Genomic DNA, 22,473 nt, shown 5'->3' with positions numbered 1-22,473 from the left:
TTCCGTGATTTGAAATATGAGAAATGATTTTAAATTTTTATCTTGTTTGAAAAGAGAATGATTTGAAATTATTAAATTAAAATTTTTTGTTTGGATGTTACTAGAAATGAAAATGAAATAAAAATTTTACTGATTTGAGCTTTTAACAAGTTTAAATAAGTAATTTATTTTGAAATTCTATGAAATCCTGCAAAATCTAACCATTTTGATTCGGAAATTTTGTTAATGTAAAAACAAGAATTTAAATCCGGTAAGATTTCAAATCATTCAAAATCATGTGGTACTAGAGGAATTCATTTGAAATCAGTTATGATTTTGAAACCCTTCAAAAACCAACCTACCAAACCGAGCATTAAGAAAGTATAAAGATGGGATGAGGTGGTTTTAAAATAAAAATTTGGTTGTCATGAAACTAAATATGAGTCTAAAAAGGTCAATATATATATATGTATACATACGTATGTGTGTATATACACATACATACGTGTGTATATACACATACATACGTATATATATGTGTGTGTATATATAAAAGTCTAAAAAAAGACATGGACAAATCATCAAATTACACTTACCTCTAAAAAAATTACTATTGGTCATTCCTACCAATTATAATGTTTTTTTTGCCATTTTTTATTATGAAAGGTTAAATATAGCCACTAACCAAAATTTCTCCTATTTTTATGGGTTTGGACTTTTTCTTGTTAGCTTGACTTTTTGTTTAATGTTTGACTTGGCCATTTTTAGCTTCTTCGTTTAAGGTTGGGGTGAGTATCGGTCGGTTGAAGTTAGTTTTCGGCTGACCCTGACACTAAAAACCGAACTAGTTGGTTTCCTATCATGGAAACCGACTTATATGTTATGCTAGCTTGTATCGATTGACCAACTAGTTGATTCGGTCGGTCAATTTCTTCGGTTTTGTAACAATTTTTTTTTTTGGTGGAGGATGTTATTGCTAGAGTCATGACTGCATGAAATCTAGTAGAAAAGAAGTTGGGGGAGACATGGGCGCTAAGCAGGATTTTTGTGATTCGAGAGACAAGAAGAAGAAGAATGAAAAAGAAAAAAGAAAAAGATAAGAAATAAGGATCGAGAGGCGAGAAGAATGATCCGCGATTACTTACGATTACAACTTCATGTTCCCGAGTTGCAGAGAACAATCCGAATTGAGGTAATCTTTCCGGATTTGCATTCCCTTACAACCTTGCTTCCCATTGTAATTGTCATTGTAGCACGTGTGTGGCCGAGCCCATAAGGGCCATGCGGACTTGACGTCATCCCCACCTTCCTCGAGTATATCACTGGCAATCCCTCTTGAGTGCGGCACACACCTTTTTGTTGTTTGTTTCGGAGCCGTTTTGGCAGGGCGGCGTATTAAACCCACTAGGTACCACACCACCGGGTGGCTCGCCTGAATGCCGAGTCTTTTTAGTAAAGCGCGCTAGCTGCAAGAAAACTAAAGCGCACACTCGAAAGTGGGAAGAATAAAATAGAAGATGAGGAATAAAAATGGGGTGGATGGTGTGCTGCGACGAGGTTCAGATGAGAGGAGAAGAAAAAAAGAGAGGAGGTGAATGGAAAAAGAAAAAAATCAAATTAAATAGTTTTTTAAGATACCTTGAAACCAGTGACCATGAATTTATTTTTTTAATAAATAAAACAAATGGTCGGTCGGTTTGGTCGGAAATCACTTTTCTGACCAAACCAATCGACCAACAACTCGGTTATATAATTAAAAATTTGACTCCAATCGAATATTTCATCAAATCAACCGACTAACGCTGGATCGATCGGTTTTGGTCGATCAGATTGGTTTTTCGAAGTTTTTTGCTCACTCTTAAGGTAAGGGCTTAATCTCATTCCCTATTTGATCCTAAATTTCTCTTTAAGAAACTTTTTAGCCCAAATTGGCTTAGATTGAGACTTAACCTTATGTTATAGGGAACAAAACAGAACAAACGAAAATAAAGGTCGGACCGTGAAGAAACTCGAGGTCATCGACGACTGGGGTCGGCCCATTTTTGAAAGCCGACCCACCTCGACGCCGAGATCACCTCGGCACTAAGATATCTTGGCCTTCGGGGTCAGGAGATTACTCGATCTCTCCCCCCGGTTCCTATGCCAACCAATTAATACCCCAGCTCGGTGCTCAACCCAGCATTCTCTCTCTTCTATTGTCTACGAAACATTGGGCCTTCACAACAATCATCTAGGACTCATTTAGAAGGTTCTAGAACCTTCCAAGCGACTATAAATAAATCATGTTGCCTAAACCTAAGGTAAGTAAGAATAACACCCTAATTACTTTAATTATTAACTCTTCTCTTGCTAACTTAAGCATCGGAGCCCATGTGACAAAAGTCACACTGGTTTAGGTTTTGTTCAGTTTTGCAGGTGTTCGGTCCCTTGATCATTGAGCTTGGTGCGAACCTCGGAGGCAGCCGAGAGAGTATAATTCAAGCATCAACAATTGGCGCCATCTCTGGGGAAACAATACAATTCAAGCAAACTTAACCGAGGCGAAACCCAGATCCAAGAAGGGTAGAATGGAGCAAGTCGACGCGAGCCTTGGTGGAAGCCAACAACGTTTCGAAAAAAAAGAGCCTGAACGAAGCTGCTGACCACTCGGGGGAAGCAAGCCTGAACCCTGGTCATCGACTAAATCCGACCACCCCCGGTAGGGGAGAACCGGCTGAGGAGGTGGAATCTATTCCTTTGACATCCGAGGATTGACGAGTCAACATTGGAACCAGGTTGGGAGAGGAAGAAAGAAAGAACCATATAAACTTCCTCAGAAGTAATGCCGACGTGTGCATGGTCACATGAGGATATGTCAGGAATCGATCGAGAAGTCATGGTACACCGACTCAACGTCGACAAAAGCTGTAAACTAGTGAAATAGAAGCGTCATGCATTCAACTAAGAAATGAACAAGATTGTGGATGAACAGGTAGATGAGCTACTGATAGAAGGCTTCATTCGAGAAGTGCATTACCCCCCGTGGATATCCAACGTAGTGTTGGTAAAAAAGTTAAATGGCAAATGGAGAATGTGCATCGACTTTAAAGATCTAAATAAGGCATGTCCAAAGGATTCTTTTCCCTTGCCTCAAATAGATCAACTAGTTGACGCTACCGCTGGACATGAAAGATTAAGTTTTATGGATGCCGACTCTGGGTATAACCAAATCAAGATGCATTTACCAGATCAGGAGAAGACCTCTTTTGTCAATGTCGTTCGGGTTGAAGAATGTAGGTGCGACCTACCAACGAATGGTAAATCGAATGTTTGCAGCCTTAATCGGCAAAAATATGGAAGTCTACGTGGATGATATACTGGTAAATAGTCAAAAAGATCAGCAACACGATGAGGATTTGGTAGAAGCATTTAAGTCTTAAGAAAGTACAAGATGAAGCTGATTCCAACTAAGTGTACATTTGGAGTGACCTTAGGCAAGTTCCTGGGATTCCTAGTGCACCAAAGGGGAATCGAAGCCAATCCAAATAAGATCAAAGCTGTTTTAGAAATGGGTCCGTCCAAAAATTTAAAGCAACTACAGGGACTCAACGGGAGAATAGCAACACTCAACAAGTTTGTTAGTCGCTCAACTAACAAGTGTCTGCCGTTCTTCAAAATCCTAAGGAAGAAAGGGCAATTTGAATAGACAGAAGAGTGCGAGGCTGCCTTTAAAGAGCTAAAGCAATACTTGGGGACAGCCTCACTCCTCTCAAAGCCGATCCTTGGTGATGAGCTCTATTTGTACTTAGCTTTTTCTGACACTGCAGTGAGTTCCGCGTTGATAAAAGAAGAAGATGGGCGACAATCTCCAATCTACTACACAAGTAAAGCAATGGCAGACGCAGAAGTTAGATACCCATAAGTGGAGAAATTGGCATTAGCATTGGTCCACTACAACAAATCTGCTATTTCATGACGGGCATTGCCCGACATTAATTATTAACCATGTCGGTCACTGACCGACATCTATACGAGTGTCCTTGTTTCCCTTTCATGTCGGATAGTTTTAAGGTCGGGCATTGCCCGTCATGTATATTTTCTTTCCATCCGGACATGGCCGTCATGAAACGACCCTTTTAAGGTCGGGCATTGCACGTCATGTATAGCGTTTTCCATGACGGACGTGCCGTCATGAAAGAATAACAATGACGGGTGCCGACCAACATCTTTATGACTGTCCTTGTTTTCTGACCGTCATTGTATGTTCGACATTGTTTGTACGCCATTGTTTGTACGTCATTGTTTGTACGCCATTGTTTGTACGTCATCTTTTGTGTGACATTGTTTGTATGTCACTGTAGCTACATCGATATGTGCGTCATGGAATGACTATATTTCGTGACAGATATTGACCGTCATTATTTCGTGAATAAATAAATTAAAAATATAGTTGGTTGCCCAGACGTGGCTAACCAACTATATATATTTCCTTCACACCTATGATAATATCTGAATATGCAACTAAAACTTTTAACACATTCATCCATTATAAAACAATATCTATTCTAAAACTTAACTAAAAAAATAACCTTAGACTCAAAACACAAATAATCAAAAGTACAAATTTCAACATAACCTCTCCACTTTTAGAATAACTCAAAACTAGCCAACAATATATCTCTCCCTTCCAACCTATTTCTATAAAAGCTTAACAAAAACACAAACAATCAATAGTAAGTACGAATTTCATCATGACCTCCCCACTTTAGAATATAACTCAAAACTAACCAACCAATATATATTCTTCCAACCTATTCTCACAAAATAAATCTCAATATTATTGAAACTCAAAAACTAATATGCAAGTAAAACTAATTTCAACATCATGATCTTCTAAAACACAACTCAAGAACTAACCTTAGACTCAAAACACAAATAATTAAAAAGTACAAATTTCAACATAACCTCTCCACTTTTAGAATAACTCAAAACTAGCCAACAATATATCTCTCAATCCCAACCTATTCTATAAAAGCTTAACAAAAACACAAACAATCAAGAGTAAGTACAAATTTCATCATGACCTCCCCACTTTAGAATATAACTCAAAACTAACCAACCAATATATCTCCTTCCAACTTAACTCAAAAACTAACCTTAAACTCAAAACACAAATAATCAAAAGTACAAATTTCAACATAACCTCTCCACTTTTAGAATAACTCAAAACTAGCATGGTTATAAACAAAACAAACACTTCTATATAAACACCCTTCCACACAAGAACAAATGGGACCGCCCGTCCCTCCAACAAAACTACATTCAGCATACGAATCCAGACTTCAGCATCATCCAGTCAAATACTTCTATAATAAATCCAAAACTAATATGTTATGCAGTAAATTTCAAACTTCAAACTTCAAACTTCAAACCTCTACATATTATAAACAAGACAAAGTATTTCTAATCTACCAATTACTACACAGAAAGTAGTCTGAACCAAATACTTACATCAAATAAACACAACTAATGAATCCATAGGTACTACACAAATCGTCTAACAAAAGATGTCCATTCTATTCGAACTTCGTCGATTTCTTCTTGTTGATAGACACTTTTTGTATTAAACTACAAAAAAAGAAAAAGAAAGATAATACTAATATAATGACAAATCATATATAAACACATAAAGGTATATGATAATACGTACAAGTTCAGTAATATGAGTATGAGGGTTCCGCACTATTTCTCGTATATACTTTTGCAAATAGTACCCACACTCGTGATAATGTATAACATGCTGGAGGTAAAAATATCCTTTTCTCTCACACTTGAGGGGCCAGCTCTGATCTAATATTCAATTCGACCAAATCTAGGCGAGCTTGTAATCCATCCTTTGATTTTCCTGGAATATCAAGTAATGTGCAAATAAGATTTGAGCACACATTCTTTTCAATGTGCATCACATCTAAACAATTCCGCACATGAAGATGCTTCCAGTACTCCAACTCAAAAAAAAAAAAAAAAAGAGAGACTTCTTCTTCCAATAACTATTTGAAAGATCTCCATCATTTTTTTCCTTTCGTACCAAATGAATATTGGAGTCCACTTGTTTTTGCAAGAATTTCTACTCCACTTAATGGTTCAGGAGCGAATCTCAATTCTGGTTTACCATTAAATGCTTTCTTCTGCTTCCTATATGGATGATTACGAGGTAAAAACTTACGATGCCCGAGATACGCCACCTTCCTCCCTTTTGGCAAATAAATGGATGAAGTTTTCTCCCCACAAATTGGACATGCGTGATATCCTTTTACCGCACAACCACACAAATTCCCATACGCAGGAAAATCATTAATAGTCCACAGTAAAATAGTTTTAAGTGTAAAACACCGTTCTTCATATGCATCAAAACATTCAACTCCATCATTCCAAAGCTTCTTCAAATCATCAACTAATGGAGCTAAATAAACATCTATGTCATTTCCTGGTTGTTTGGGACCAGATATTAATGCAGTCAACATCAGAAATTTTCGCTTCATGCACAACCATAGGGGTAGATTGTATGTCACCAACATAACTGGCCAATAACTATATTTACTATTTTGTTCACCATGTGGATTGACCACATCTGTTGAAAGAGCAAGACGAAGGTTTCTAGGCTCTAGACCAAACTCTGGCCACAATTTGTCTACTTCTTTCCACGAAATTGAGTCTGCTGGATGTCGTATATATCCATCACTTACTCTTTTTTTGGCATGCCAAGTCAACAAACTTGATATTTCTTTGCTTCGAAACATTCGTTGAAATCTTGGAATTTGAGAGAAGTACCACATGACTTTGGCCGGAACATTTTTCATTGCTTCCTTTGAATCTTTACGAAACTTCCATCTTGATGTTCCACAAATGAGGCATTCATCTGCATCTGAGAGTTCTTTTCTAAACAAGCAACAATCCTTGCGGCAAGCATGAATCTTCTCATACTTCATCCCAAGAGTACATAAAGTTTTTTTTGCTTGATACATAGAATTTGGAATTTCATTAGGACTTGGTAACATATCACGAACTAATGCCAACAACTCTGTAAAACTTCTATCGCTCCATCCAAATTTCGCTTTCAAATTATATAACTTCAATAATGCAAATATTTTGGTAAAGTTCTTACAATTTGGATATAATGGTTTCTTCGCATCACCTAGTAGCTCCTCGAAATTTTCTGGACTATTGTCAAAGTAATCATATGCAGCCTCAAACATCCCTATTGTGTCATCAAAATCGTCATCCTCAACTTGTTCTTGTGCACTAGTAGACATACTTTCGATGTTTCTCTTAATCGATATTGATTCACCATGCCAAATCCATGTCTTATAGCTTTGATCAATACCATAAACAAATAAGTGATCTCTTACTACATTCACATGTTGAGACTTTGCATTTACACACTTTAAACATGGGCAACAAATGACATTTGATCTTTTTGAATGTCGTAATCCATTTTCAATGAACATCTCAACCCCTATACTATACTCGGTTAACATTCTATTTTTTGTCATCCACGACTTATCACTAATTAAATCCCCATAGAGACCTTCAATATTCTCCATCAATTTGCTTTCAGAAAACTATAAACCTGTGACCTTCAATATTCTCGAAGACATGGTGTAATAGCTGGTCAGGGATTTAAAAAAAAAACATCACGGTATCACCCGCTGAGTCCTGATATCCACAATACACTTATTGGACTAGAAATTCGCATGATTCTGAAAATGATCTGTGGTGGTGATGAAAATCTAAAGACACAAATGAAACGTGCCCAAGGAGTAAAAGTGATTGTTTGTTGTTCCCAAATGAAGAATTATCATCTTGGTTGCTGAATCATTAACATAAAATGTAAGTCGTAACAATGATGTGAATTCTATAATAATAACTCATAGCTTAAAATCTTAGAAGATACTTGGAACTAATACCCTCTAGAAGGTACTTACGGCAACAAACCAGCAATATTTCCACCCAAACCAGCGTAAAGCCCCTTCAATACTATCTGTCCTCCTCCACGCACAGCCTGTAATAAAATTCCAGGGGGAAAAATCAGCAGCTATTCTAAAAGATTATGATACAAAAAATAAAATTATCATCAACCAAGGACAATTTCCGTTTGATCTAGATCTAAATGCCCACGCAATCAATATCATAGATTTATCCACACCTTCACCATCTCAAAATAATTAAATAACAACAACAACAATAATAATAATATACAAACAAACAGAAAAGGAAAAGGAAAACAAGTCAAAAGAACAAACAGTACAATAGTTTCTGAAGAGGTTCAAATCTCTTGTGCCATAGAGTATTGGTGAAATTTTCATTCAGAGATTGATGAGGAATTCATTCATAGAAAGGTTACAGCCAAACAAAAAAGCCTAAAAGACGGTGTCCCAACTCTGAAAAGGAAGAATCAAACAAAAGCCATCAAATCAAAATTAATAGTGAAAGTAGTGTAGTTCTAAAACAACTTGTGATGGGCACTCCAGTTTGAGGCCATGAACTATACAATAAAGAATTTATTAGTAACCAAATTCATGACAGAAAACATACTGGTAATCAAATATATTCTAAATAGTATATTTGGCAACAATTTATGGTTGATAACATAGACAACTGGGAGCAATCTGAAAGTCAACAGATTCATGTGTTTAGGTCCAATATAAACCCAAATAAGGTCACTCACCAAAGATTATCTTCTTTTCATGCTTCAAACATAAGCAGGCCACAAGATGTGAAGATTGGTTGTTGAGCCTAATTACCAAAGAACTAATCATCAAATAGACTCGAGTTTGAGTAGCCAAAGCCTCAGCAAAGCGCCATTTGAAAGAGGAACTAAAGTTACAGTGACAAGGAGTTGGAGGACTAACGGGGCGAGAGTAAGCACCATGAAGATATTCAGCTTGCAAATAGAATAAGAATCTAACCGCTCCTGAAGAATTAGAGCACCTTTGCAAAGAATCAAGACCCATTCTGGTTAAATAAATAGAGCTAAACGTATTCTTGAGAAAGTTTACCTACAAGGAACTAATCTTTGTTCGGACCCCTTTTTCTGTTTCACGATGGGATTTTTTCAAATAAAAATTGTGTAAACTGAACAAGTCGAAATTTTGAAGAATACACTAATTCATCAGTTTTGAAAATAAAAAAACACATACCATTTTAGTAGTTTGACAAGATGCGTAATTGAACTATGATCTTATAAAGGCTTGTGACAAAACTGATGAGTCTAAAGTCTCATTTTCCTAACCTTCTCCTTTTCTGGACAGCACACAAAGGTTTCATTCATAGAAGCATCAATAATACCTTTTTTCTGGAACTCAGAAAACACTCTCCAAAGATCGCCTTTAATATGCTCTCGATTCTCCTAAAATAAGGCCATCGATAAACCATTTGGACCTTGCAACTTGTCTCCTTCAAAATCAAAAACCACCTTCCTAATCTCTCACAAAGAAAAAGGGGCTTCCAAGCTTTACCTTTCAAACTCGAAAGTAGGATACCAATCTAGACCCTCCATTGAGAAGTCAAGGGAGGTCCATACAACAAAGAAAAAAAAGGAAAGGACCTCTCCCTCAATAGCCTGATCCCCCTCAATAAGCTTGCCTTCCACCGTTCTCGAGAGACAAGGAAATTCTTACCCTATTTAACCCACTACACCCTAGCTAAAAACACATACCATTTCAGTAGTTTGAAAAACACATAACCAAATATCATAACAAATTTGAAAAATACTTCTTATTAGGTAAAAACATTTCTTTCCCATCCAAAAATTCAAAAACGTCTACATGAAAATTTGGAGAAAAGAAGCTTCAAAACACTGCCCAATTCTTCAACTTACAAACAGAAAGACAGTTTTTTGCTCTTTTCAAGCCATAACATTGTTTAATTTCATAATCGAACATATTTGAGATTTTGGAAACACAAAAACGACATTTTTCTTTTCATAAAAAGCTAAATACACTTCAAGACGTACAACATGCCTTTTTAAAGCTTCAAGGACATCAAATACTCACATGGGTTGTCATCTAAAGAAGTAAATTTAATTACTGCTTTTTCTTCTACAATGTAAGCACATTGATTGTTCCTTTCCAATTTTATTCTATTTTAGTCTTTCAATTCTTCAAACCACATGTTTGTCTTAAACTTGGGATAAAAATCAGTTGGTAATTATTATTAGTTTGAATGCAAAGACGAGATAGGAGCATTCCACAGAGAGATATGAACTTGATTGTAACTCTACAACCTCCATCTACACCGCTTTCGACCAGCAAAGTATCCATCTAATAACCTCCAGAGTTCAATAAACAGAGATTAAGGAAGATGCAGAGAGATTGGTAATGCTCACCTTCAAGAAAACCTCCTCCGAAAAATGCAACGCCGGTGGGCGTCTGGTAAAAAGCACAGCGTCGAGAGAGAGATGATTTGAGAGCCGGAGCTTAGGCGCGGGAGGAGAGATTTATATGTGATCTGAGATGATTCGCTCCCTGCCACCGAATTGAAGCTTGCCGCTGCTGATTTTGTCGCTCTCTGCCGCCGGAACTTCTTCCTCACTGTTGGGTCTCGCTCGCGCCTCTTGTACGTGATCGTTTGCTCCCCTTCCCCCGACAATGGAGCAAGGTTCGCGCCAGTTTCACGAGAGGGTAGAGAGGGTTCGCGCGGCAAAGAGAGCTTGAGAGGCAAAAAAATTTCGTGGGTAAAAATTTTGGGTGAAATTTTTAATTTAGGGTTAAAATTGGGCACTTTTCATGGCCGGCCTGGCCCGCCACTAAAACTAAAACTACAATGGCGGGCTAGGCCCGACATGGATACTTAAAAAATTTAAAATAAAAAATTTGGCGTGTTTTTTAGCATGTCCGACATGGTTGCCTCCGTGTTTTTCTTGTCCGACATCGTTTCCTCCGCATTTTTTTCGTCCGACATTAAAACTAAGATTTGTTGTAGTGGTCACTTCGGCTCAGAGATTACGTCCGTATTTACAAGCCCATAGAATAACTGTCCTCACCAATTTTCCCCTTCGACAGATCTTGCAAAGGCCAGACACTTCAGGGCGACTGGTAAAGTGGGTCGTGGAGCTCAACGAGTACGACATTTACTGGTAAAGTGGGTCGTGGAGCTCAACGAGTGCGACTAGCTGCAGCTTATGAAACCTACTTGGGAAGAACTGTGCCGGTCGAGATTTTGCCCGAGCCGAGCATAGAAGCTCAGGAAATAATGGATATTGATGAGCAAGGGCAACCAGAAGAAAGCTAGATGAGTCATTTGATCAGGTATTTAAGAGATGGGATCCTGCTCAATGAAAGGATAGAGGCCCAACAACTACAACGACGAGCAACCAGATATGTGCTTAAAGATGAAAATCTATATAAAAGAGGCTACTCGTTGCCACTCTTAAAATTCTTCCCACTCGACGAAGCTGACTAAGTCATGAGAAAGATACATGAGGGTGTTTGTGGGAACCATTCTGGAGCACGATCCCCAAGTCACAAAATAGTCCGACAAGGGTATTATTGGTCGACCATGCAAAATGATGCAACACAATTCACCAAAAAGTGCGATAAATGTCAGCGTTTTGCAACAGTACCACTCTTAAAATTCTTCGCACTCGACGAAAGAGAAAGATACATGAGGGTGTTTATGGGAACCATCGGAGCCACTAACAGGCATAATGAGTCATTGGCCCTTTGCCTAATGGGGAATAGACCTTATAGGACCTCTTCCGCCAGGAAAGTGCTAGACGAAATTTGCAGTAGTAGCAGTCGATTATTTCACCAAGTGGGCCGAAGCCAAATTCCTAGCTACAATTATCGAGAAAAAGGTCACCGATTTCATCTGGAAAAATATAATTTGCCACTTTGAAATACCCTACACCATTATCAGTGACAATGGGAAACATTTCGACAATGCTGCTTTTTCAGAATTTTGTAGGGAGCTAGACATTAAACACATCTTTTCTTCGCCAGCGCACCCGCAAGCTAATGAGCAGGTTGAGGTAGTTAACAAAATCTAAAAACCAGATTAGAGAAATGTAAAGGGTTGTGGGCAGAAAAACTTCCTAATGCATTATGGGCTTACAGAACAACACCCTATATATCGACGGGAGAAACGTCGTTCTAGCTATCATTTGGTTCTGAGGTAGTAGTGTCAGTGGAGATTAGTCTCCCTTCCCCAAGGATAGAGTAATTCAGTCTACCTGACAACAATGAATCCACACAGCTCAACCTCGACTTGTTAGAAGAACATCGAGAAACGGCGCGATTGCGAACGACCGAGTACAAAAATCAAGTAGCTCGATACTACAAGTTGAAGGTTAAGAAGCGTGACTTTAAAGAAGGTGATCTAGTTTTAAGAAAGATCATGCCTAATACCAAAGATTCAACTAGTGGGGCGTTCGGACCAACATGAGAAGACCCATACAAAGTCACTAAAGTAGTTCGAACGAGCACTTACACTTTGGAAGACCAATATGGGAAGGCCTTACTACACCCATGGCATGCTCAGCACCTCAAAAGATACTACCACTAGGTCGACACATTTATGTGCTGAACCACCCTTATCTTAGTCAACTAAAGTTATTTTATTGTAACTAACTCTTCGGCATGACGATTTTTTTCCTAATAAAAGTCTTCGACATTTGATATGGTACTTGAGTTCTTATGTTCATTCTGAAACAAATTTCTCAAGTAGGGGCATTCTGTGTAAATATCTACGACCAGTCAAGAAACTCAGAATTGGGACAGACCTAAAAGCAAGCAAAACAGGCAAAAAACCAATAACGACTCAACATGATTGAAACAAAAGCAGGAAAATACAGGATATAAAACTATTTGGCAAAAAAAAATCAAACAAGTTAGAAATCCAGAAATATCAACACTAGTTCTGCTAAGGTTAGATCCCAGAGCCAAAAATGAATGGTTAAAATCAGATGAGTGTAAAGCCAGGCTCAGGAGATTTGATTGTGACCAACAAAAATTGGAAAAACTTCCAATCCACGAAATAATATCGACAAGCTCAAGGTATAAAACTAGTAGCAGAAACCAAGCATTTTAAAATCCAAAACTAGATACAAAAAGCCTTTGGTAAAAACTCCGTAGGTTAAAAACCTTGGCATAGTTAAACAACTAATACGCATATAAACTATGATATGATCTTGTGGTAGTAACAGGTGACAGGTACTCTCAACAGAAATCTTAAATGCGGTCATTCGTCTTCTGTCTTGAGAGTGGGGGCCATTGTTTTAGGGAACAAAACGGACCAAACGAAAATAAAGGTCGGACCGTGAAGAAACTCGAGGTCATCAACGATTGGGGCCGGCCTATAACGTAAGGGCCGGCCCATTTTTGAAAGCCGACCCACCTCGGCACCGAGACCACCTCGGCACTGAGGCGTCAACTTCACCTCAGCGCCAAGATATCTTGGCCTTCGGGGTTGGAAGATTACTCGATCTCTCCCTCCGGTTCCTATGCCAAATGATTGATACCCCAGCTTGGTGTCGAGCCCAGCATTCTCTCTCTTCTGTTGTCTATGAAACATTGGACCTTCACAACGATCATCTAGGACTCATTTAGAAGGTTTTAGAACCTTCCAAGCGACTATAAATAAATCATGTTGCCTAACCCTAAGGTAACCAAGAATTACACTATAATTACTTTGTTCATCAACTCTCCTATTGCTAACTTAAGCATCGTAGCTCGTGTGACAAAAGTCACACCAATTTAAGTTTTGTTCGGTTTTGCAGGTCTTCGGTCCCTTGATCATCGAGCTTGGTGCGAACCTCGGAGGCAACCGGGAGAGCATAATTCACGCATCAACACCTTATTTTACATATCTAAGTATTTCAGGCTTCTTATGTTGGCATATAAAAGCCAACGTTTCTCTATTTTGTAACCTAAATTGTTGATGATATTTGTTTGAGGATGAAAATCGTACTGTCACGTGGAGGACAGAAGGACATCCAACTTGAAGATCTTTCCAAATGGCCGACTTGAAGATCTTCGTTGGTGGCCGACTAGCAGATCTTTCTTGGTGGGCGACTTGAAAGTCTTCCCTAAAGACCAACCTCATCATGACCTTGCCTAAAGGCCATCCTCATCCAGGTCTTATAGTTTATGTACTATAAACTGTTGCTTATGTTGGGTTTATTATTGTTTGATATAGTGTTTTTTCGTTTGTTCCTTATAGATAATTTTTAGCTAAGTTTATTATAGGCTTATGTACTATAAACTGTTGCTTATGTTTATGTTTATTTTTGTTTGATATAGTTTTTTTTTCCTTTTTTCTTTGTAGATAATTCTTTTAGTTAAGTTATTCTATTTGGATAAGTCATGGATGAACAAAGATAGAATGTCAATGGAATATAACTTAGGTGTTGAGAAGTTCATTGAAAATGGACTACGACATTCAAAAGGGTCAAACTGCATATAATGCCTTGCTTGAACTTTGCAAATGCAGTTCTACAAGAGTTGAACATAGTTAGAGAACACTTATTTATTTATGGTATTGATAAGAGTTATAAAATATGGATTTGGCATGGTGAGCAACTACCTAAGGATGAAAGTGGTACTAGTAAGGGAAAAGAAGATTATGATGATGATGACATAAAGAATACAACTAATATGTTTGAAGCTGCACAAGACTATTTTTCAAATAAGTTTGAAAACTTTGAAGAACTATTAAGTGCGACATGTTTAAGATAGTAGACCCATCTGAAGTTGTGAAAGAAAGTTATTCCTCATCAGACGAACGTGCAAAAAAGTTGGCTAACATTTTCGCTTTAGGACAAACAAACCAAAAAATAATGATACCTTACAATAGCGGGTAAGAAACAATGTTTTTTAAAACACGTGGTTATCATAATTTAGTTATTTTATATTTGTTTCGTTGATGTCAACTTTTTTTCTTATAAGAATTATTGGACATTATGTGTTGTTGATGTGCATAATAATATGATTTATGCTTTAGACTCTTTGCAACCCTGTTATTAAGGAAGACATTAAATATGTTGTGAATAGGTAAGTATTATCTATATTTTTAGTTTGATACATTAATGTGTAGGATTGATGACTTATTTTTTTTTAAATATATTTAGGGCTCTGAGAAAAAATCCTACTTAGCTTCTTCTACGGGTAAGTATAACTATATTACTTTATGTTATTATTTTTTAATAAGTTCTAAAACTTAGCATTTTTATATATGTATAGTGCCCACGTCAATCAGGATCGGTTGAGTGTGGATGTTATGTCATGAGGAAAATTCGACAGATAATGCATAATCGAGACACTCCAATACCTAATCTTGTATGTCTTTCATGCACACTCAAAACACAACTCTAATTTTCATATTCGAATTATATACTTATATTATTTATACTTTATTATTTGTAGTTCAATTCAAAAAAGCCATATACTCAAGCCGAACTTGATGAGGTACAGGATGAACGGGCCGGACGCTTAGTTTGGGTTAGATAGTAAATATAGTTTTATCGTTTTAGCCTTTTAATATGTAAAACATTGAACCATTTATATGTTATTTCAATATGCATTGGTTGTATTTGTGAGCTACTCAACATTTTGCTTAGTTTGTTCATTTAACACTTCTAAATATTGCTTACTTAATGAATTAGATATATGTAAAACCTTGAACCATTTATATGTTATTTCAATATGCATTGGTTGTATTTGTGAGCTACTCAACATTTTGCTTAGTTGGTTCATCTAACACTTCTAAATATTGCTTACTTAATGAATTAGATATTATAGAAGGATTACCGTGTGTTGTAGTTGCTGAATTTCTGAATTCTATTGAAGATATGTATTAGAATTTCTACTGATTGTATTGGTGGTATGCTGATGATTGTGTTTGTGATGTGTTGATACAAATCTTTTTTAATTATTAATTTATTTTGTACGATTGTTTGGCTAGAAATATTTTGATACAGGTCTTTTAGGTATTATGGTATGTGGAATATTTTATTCATATTTTTGTTTCAGGTTTTGTAAAAAACAATGTCAGTTCTAAACTAACATTGTAGCCAACTGACATTGTAATTATGAACGAAAACAATGTCAGTTATAGAGGAACGATGTCGGATCTATCAATGTCAGTAATTAACTGACATTATATGGACAATCAATGTCGATCTGGAACTGACATGACAGACCAACCGACATCGTAGGCTACAATGACACCACAGTTAATGTCGGTTGGGAACTGACATTGAAATAACCGACATCAAACATATACAATGTCGGTTTTATTGATGTCAGTTGGCAACCGACATTATTTGAGAAATGACATTGTACGATGCGATAACACCCGGGTTAATGTCGGTTTGAAAACCGACATCTAATATGTATGATGTCAGTTGACAACTGACATTACAGGCCAATTTTGTAGTAGTGTATACTCCAAGCTTGAAAGATGCAAGTCACCACTTAGGCGGATTTTCAACCCAAGAAAAACTTCTCTGTCAGGTCGAGACTCGGACTAGCCAGAGAGGGAGCCAATGTTTGGGGATGAAAATCGTACTACCACGTGGAGGATGGAGAGAGGTGCAACCTGAAGATCTTACTAGGTGGCCGACCTGAAGGTCTTCCCCTAAAGACCAACCTCATCATGGCCTTGCCTAAAGGCCAACCTCATTCAGGTCTTGCTTAAAGACCAACCTGAAGGTCTTCTCTAGTAGTCAACCTGACGATCTTCCTTGAATTATTTATGCACTCATTCTTGGCATATTCGGAAATAATAGTATTTAAGACCCGTTTAGTAGCGTTCTCCATTTTTATTTCTATTCCCTCTTTTTAATAAATAAAAATAGAATTGCATGATACTGACCCATGGATACAAGAATGATAAAACAAGATTTATATTTATGTTGGAACAAATTGAAAATTGGAACAAGAAACAAAAAACTTGTTTTTGTTGTTTCCAAAATTTCTATACAATTTTAAGAATGTTTCTAAAAAATTGAAAAACAAGAAACATAAATATTTTGTCAAATACTTAAATTTCATAATAAAATTAGAAACGGAAACTACGATACAAGAGAATAAAGAGGGAAATTGCAAAGCTAATTAATCTTTGTTTTTTATCTCAAGCTGTGAAGCTGAAGCCACCAAACCATGTATTCGTTACTTGTTTCTTCATGATCCCCAGGGAGTTGGAGGCAAGCAAATTTTGTAATGAATTTGCCTTTTTGTTCCGAGCCCTTCCTGCCTCTTTCAACAGTTCCTCCAGCCTTCTTTTTTCCTCATCAACCTCTGGATTTGCAGTTCCAAGCATTTCTTCCCTCACTTTAAGTATGTGTTCCAAAATCTCTATTGCTTCTCCCACCCTAAAAAACACACATATATTTGACAATCTCACGCTACAAGAAATTTGGTTTTTTGCCATAAAAAAACGTCTAATAAGTCTTTTGAATATTAGAATGTACACTTCAGTTAGATTGTTGTATTATTATTATTGTGTTAGTTACTTTCCCGATAAGTTATGCAAGTATTATTTACTCTCCAGTTTTAATATAATATCATAACGGGAGGTCCTATATTCGAACCCCTACGTTGTTGTTTCCTCCCATTTATTATGATTTCCACTTGTTGGGTCCTGCCAAGCCTACAAGTGAGGGGAGTGTTAGATATTCATAAATTAGTTAAATTTACTCAACACATCAACTTAAGTTTTTGTTCATTAATAAAGTTATACAAGTATTATTTACTCTCCAGTTTTAATATTGAGTGTTTCGAAGAGACTTTAGAATGTGAAATGTTTATGAATTTTACGTGATACATTAATTAATTTTGGAACTCTCTAGAGTGCTTCTTAAATACCTAATGTGTTCTTCATTTTAAGCTATCAAACTCAAATCAAGTAAAGTTCGAAAAATTCAATAGAATAAATTTTTCTTTCATATATTATTCTCTATCCATTCTAATTCCAAGCTACAAAAATTATTTAGTTTTTGGGTTTGGTTTGTGAAATAATTATGGTAGAGCAAAAGATTCGAATTGACGTGATTAATATGGTACACGTGAGAAAGTATTAAAAAAACATACATAATACATATAAACGATTAAATAAAGCGACAGTTGCAAATATTTCAAAAATATTTAGTAAAATTAGTAAAATAGTAACCACATTTAGTTTTTTCAAATGTAGCACTTAAAAAAAAATGGAAGTCTAATTTTAAAATGACAGCTTTATCCAAATGATATACATGTATAATATATTTATAATATATCTGTAATATATCTGACTACTGATATATACTTCTGATATACATCTAATATAAGCATATGATATATTTGTAATATGTATGTAATATACATATTATGTACTATTGATATAAGTGTCTATAAAATATATATATGTGATATACATCTAATATACTACTAATATGAGTGTCTGATATACTACTGATATGAGTATCTCATATACTACTGATATAAATGAAAATTTTTGCTATATTAGAAAATTTAAAAAACATGTGACGTTTTAAAATTCATAAAAGATTTTTGTTACCCACTGCAATTTCGCTTAAATAAAACCATAAGGTATCCATCTATGTTTTTCAAATGATTGATGATTTGTATGTACTATATGAGATTAAAATTTGTGTCCTATCATAAAATGAGTTTTTGTAGCATGTATGAATTGTCATTAAAGAGTATTTTGTGACACTTTTTAAACATCATCTAATATCAATTTTGTAAGAAGAGAATATATATAAAAGAATGTGTACCTGCCCATGGCATCAAAAGCAGCTGCGAGATTGCTACAAACTCCAAGAGTATAGGAGTGGTAAGTGCCATACTCTTGCTCCAATACCAACTTCGCCTCCTCAAACAGTTTTGCAGCCTCCTCTATTCTGTAGAGTTGAATGCAAGCCAATCCCATCTGGTTCACCAGAATCCCAAACAACACCGACTTCCCGGCTCCCCGAAGCTTCCCTATCGCTCCCTCGAAAGCCTTCCGCGCTTCCCCGTACCTCCCAACCATGTACAACATCACTCCCATTTCTGCCTCTATTCCCGCAATCGCGCTATGCTGCCCCCCTCCACCCTCCTCCACCGCCTTCATCGCCCTTTGCAAAACCCTAAACGCCTCCTCTGGCTCCCCCACAGCTTCGTAGACTGCAGAGATCTCCACGAGCCCACTCGAAAGCTCCTCACACGAGGCTCCTATGCCTGGCCTCGTGTAGATCCTCAGCGCATTGTCTGCGTAGGATTTGGCCTCTCTGGACTTGCCTGTTCAAAACTTAAATTGATGGGTCGAGAAAATTTAATTTGTATATGGATATCTCAATAGCTTCAAATACACTAAACACATCCAATTTATATGCTTTCAAGGGAAAGATTTAGACCATGTATCATGTAATAGCTACCTCTTAATTACATTCATGCATGTTGGGTTTTTAAGGTGAATGCCAACAAAGTCTAACATTGGTTAGGAAAAGAGATGATCATGGGTATATAAGATACGATAATTATCTCCATTGGTGTGAACCTTTTGGGTGGAACCAAAAGCAAAGCCGTGACGGTTATGTCTAAAGTGGACAATATCATACCATTATGGAGATACTTAGGATATACCATTGCCCTTAACAATGCATGCATTCATGAACTCAGATTTGATTAATCTTGACAACCTAAACACATAAATATTTAATTAATTACTGGTTTATTTATATGCAGAAGTGTACGTGCCTGTTTTGTTGTAGAGCTCCGCAAGGCGGATAAAAAGCGACGCCACAGAGAGGTGGGATTCGCCTCTCGTGGATTTGAAGACTATGAGAGCCTTCTGGTATGCGAAGATGGCTTCATCGAAGCGACAAAGAGAGAAGTAGATGTCACCAATGCTGACATCGATGGCAGCAACCTCGGCGTCATGGCCATGAGCGATCATGGCCATGCTGGCGAGAACGAGATGCTCGAGGGCAGACTCGTGATCGCCCAATGCCTCGCAGATCAGAGCCATGAGACGACGATCGGTTGCCTCCTCCGGGGATGATGGTGCGCTGTGTTGTTTGTGGATCTCTAATGTCTTCTTGCAGTACTTCTTTGCCTCATTGAATTGCATTGCTTGAACGTGAGCCTCCGCTAAGTACCTGCCATTCACTACAAAGCCTTCATATTCACCCAAAATGGAATAAGAATGGCTCATTTGTCATCTATATTTTGATTTTTAATGTCACGAAAATGATATATGTCAGATAGAATATATTACAGTTATATAAATTTTTTTTTTCATTGATAAAGTTTATACTATTGGGATTTATAATATAAAATATATCACTTATATACTATTTTTGTATTATTGATTAAGTATTTCATTATTTTTTTAGTAGAACATGTGAGAGTGGGGGATTGAACCCACAATCTCTTGATCTGAGATATATGTCAATTACTGTTGAACTAAACTCGTTTTGGCAAGTATTTCACTATTATACTTTATTTATATAAAGTACATTATTGATATACAAGATGTCTTATTTATGTCTCATTTTTGCAAAATATTTTACTGATCTATTATTATTGCAAAAACCGCTAACTTTACCCTTATAATTATTTTATAAATTAATCTTAAATTTAAGGTTAATTCTTTTTTTTTTAAATATAATTCTGTTTTTTATCCTAGAGTAACTAATAATGAAACTGTCAATTAAATTAAATGAATAAACGAGACTGTTATAACAGAACATTTATTATTACTTTCAATTAATAATATTCATGCTAAAAAAAATCAATTAATATTTTGATATAAATCTCAATCATTTATAATGATTTTTACTAGCTAATAAATATATTATAATACTAAAATTTTATGTTAATTCGTAAAGGGTACCCACAGTGAAAATTAAATTGTTGAGATAAGAAATATTATTTTATTAGAGATCTATTTTTTGTTCTTTTGATAAAATATTTGGGATCTAATTGAACATTCGATCTTCCTAACATAAGCAAAGTATAAAACAAAATAGATATTTAATTGCAAATGGTAATATCCACTGTGGTATTCATGTTAAATATTTCACCGCATAGTAAAATATTGAGTGTGAATTTTTATTTTATATTTTTAGATGACTGCATATTAAAATATTATTTGATGTAATAATTAACTATATAAAATTGTGTGAAAAAAGCAATGGTATAATATTTAATCATACAATAAGCAAACGTGTCAAAAAAAAAAATTTTCAAAGAGCATGCATGATTCTCAAAATTCCAATTCTAACCACTCATATAATATATATTGAGAAAATAAGACACATAATAAAGATTAAAGAAAAAATTATATAAAACCAAGCTCTTGAACTTAGATTTAAATAAATGTAACAATTTTTGGCTTATATATAAGTATTATTTTTTTTTAGCAAAATATTGTGAACCGTAAGTTCTGTTTCAAAATTAGTTGTTCGAGGAGAAAAGTAACTCATATATATTTACCTGCAAGTCTGTGCAACTTTGGGATCGGAGTCAGTGAAAGTATGAATCTGGATCATAAGTCCAGCCTCATAACAAGCTATGGAGCAATCCAACTGCCCCAACATTGAATAAGTATCCCCTAACTGCATATAACCGGAGTATTTAGCCACTGCGTGCTCCAGTCCATTTTCGACCTCCCGAACCACCTCGATTGACCGCTTCAGAACTGGAACCGCCTCCTCCAACCTCCCGAGCCGACAGTAAATGGCTGCCACCACGTGAAGGCTCATCGCCAGCTCCATGCCCATGCCCATGCTCGGATCTCTCTCGAATGATGCAACCGCCCTCACTGCATGGTCCAAAGCCCTGTTCGGGCTACCGCCCGAAACTATGGTGTCCTGCGCCAGTTTCAGTAGATATGGACCGTCGTCGTCGGTCGGGGTCTCGGCCGCTGCTGCCTTTCTTGCAAACGACGTCGTTTCGTGATCGTTCTCCCCCGAGGCCTCTACTGACATTTTGGTGCAATTAAAAGTGAAGTAAATTCCGAAACGAAAGAGAAAGGGAGAGTGCAAAAACTAAAAAGGGTGGAATATAAAGGGAGGGAAAATTGGTGGTGGTGGGGCTGAGGAATTAATTAACTCATTGAAAAATGTTGCGTAGAAGAAACTGTTTCATGATCGAGGAGACAAGCTTTTGTGTGAAAAAAGGTAAGGGAAAATCCATTATGGTTTTTCAAGTGCATGTGGTTATGGTTTGGAGTTTAAACTCTCTTTCACACTTTCTCTTTCCCATTTCACCCGTCAAAGCAATTTTAAGTTGACAGAAGATAAAAAGATTAAGGTAATTTTTTTTAGCAGGATTCGAAGGAGATTCAAACTCATGACTTTTTTTATCATAGATTGGGATCAATTATCATTGAGTTAAATTCATGATTTCATGACTTGTTGATCAAAGATTGAAGCACCCAAAATTTATATGTTTTATCATAGCATTTTAGCAAGAACCTGATGCTTATCCCGATTAAGGATTCCACATCGAAAAGAAAAGAGACTTGACA

The 22,473-nt window shown here is 36.5% G+C and overlaps 1 protein-coding gene across 1 annotated transcript; it reads right to left on the bottom strand.

The window, feature by feature from the left end:
* Positions 1-16,845: 16,845 nt before the first annotated feature.
* Positions 16,846-21,975, bottom strand: LOC111018972 (protein KINESIN LIGHT CHAIN-RELATED 1). Its single transcript, XM_022295251.2, has 4 exons — positions 21,438-21,975; positions 19,698-20,098; positions 18,734-19,238; positions 16,846-17,329 (listed from the first exon to the last, which is right to left on the bottom strand). Exons 1-4 carry the CDS (start codon positions 21,929-21,931, stop codon positions 17,089-17,091), a joined length of 1,641 nt encoding a protein of 546 aa, XP_022150943.2. The 5' UTR covers positions 21,932-21,975; the 3' UTR covers positions 16,846-17,088.
* Positions 21,976-22,473: the final 498 nt, after the last annotated feature.

Source organism: Momordica charantia, assembly GCF_013281855.1.
Source record: "Momordica charantia cultivar OHB3-1 chromosome 3 unlocalized genomic scaffold, Mcharantia_2.0 BLBB01000003.1, whole genome shotgun sequence".
Taxonomy (NCBI): Eukaryota; Viridiplantae; Streptophyta; class Magnoliopsida; order Cucurbitales; family Cucurbitaceae; genus Momordica; species Momordica charantia.
This window is presented reverse-complemented; position numbering and strand designations above follow the sequence as displayed.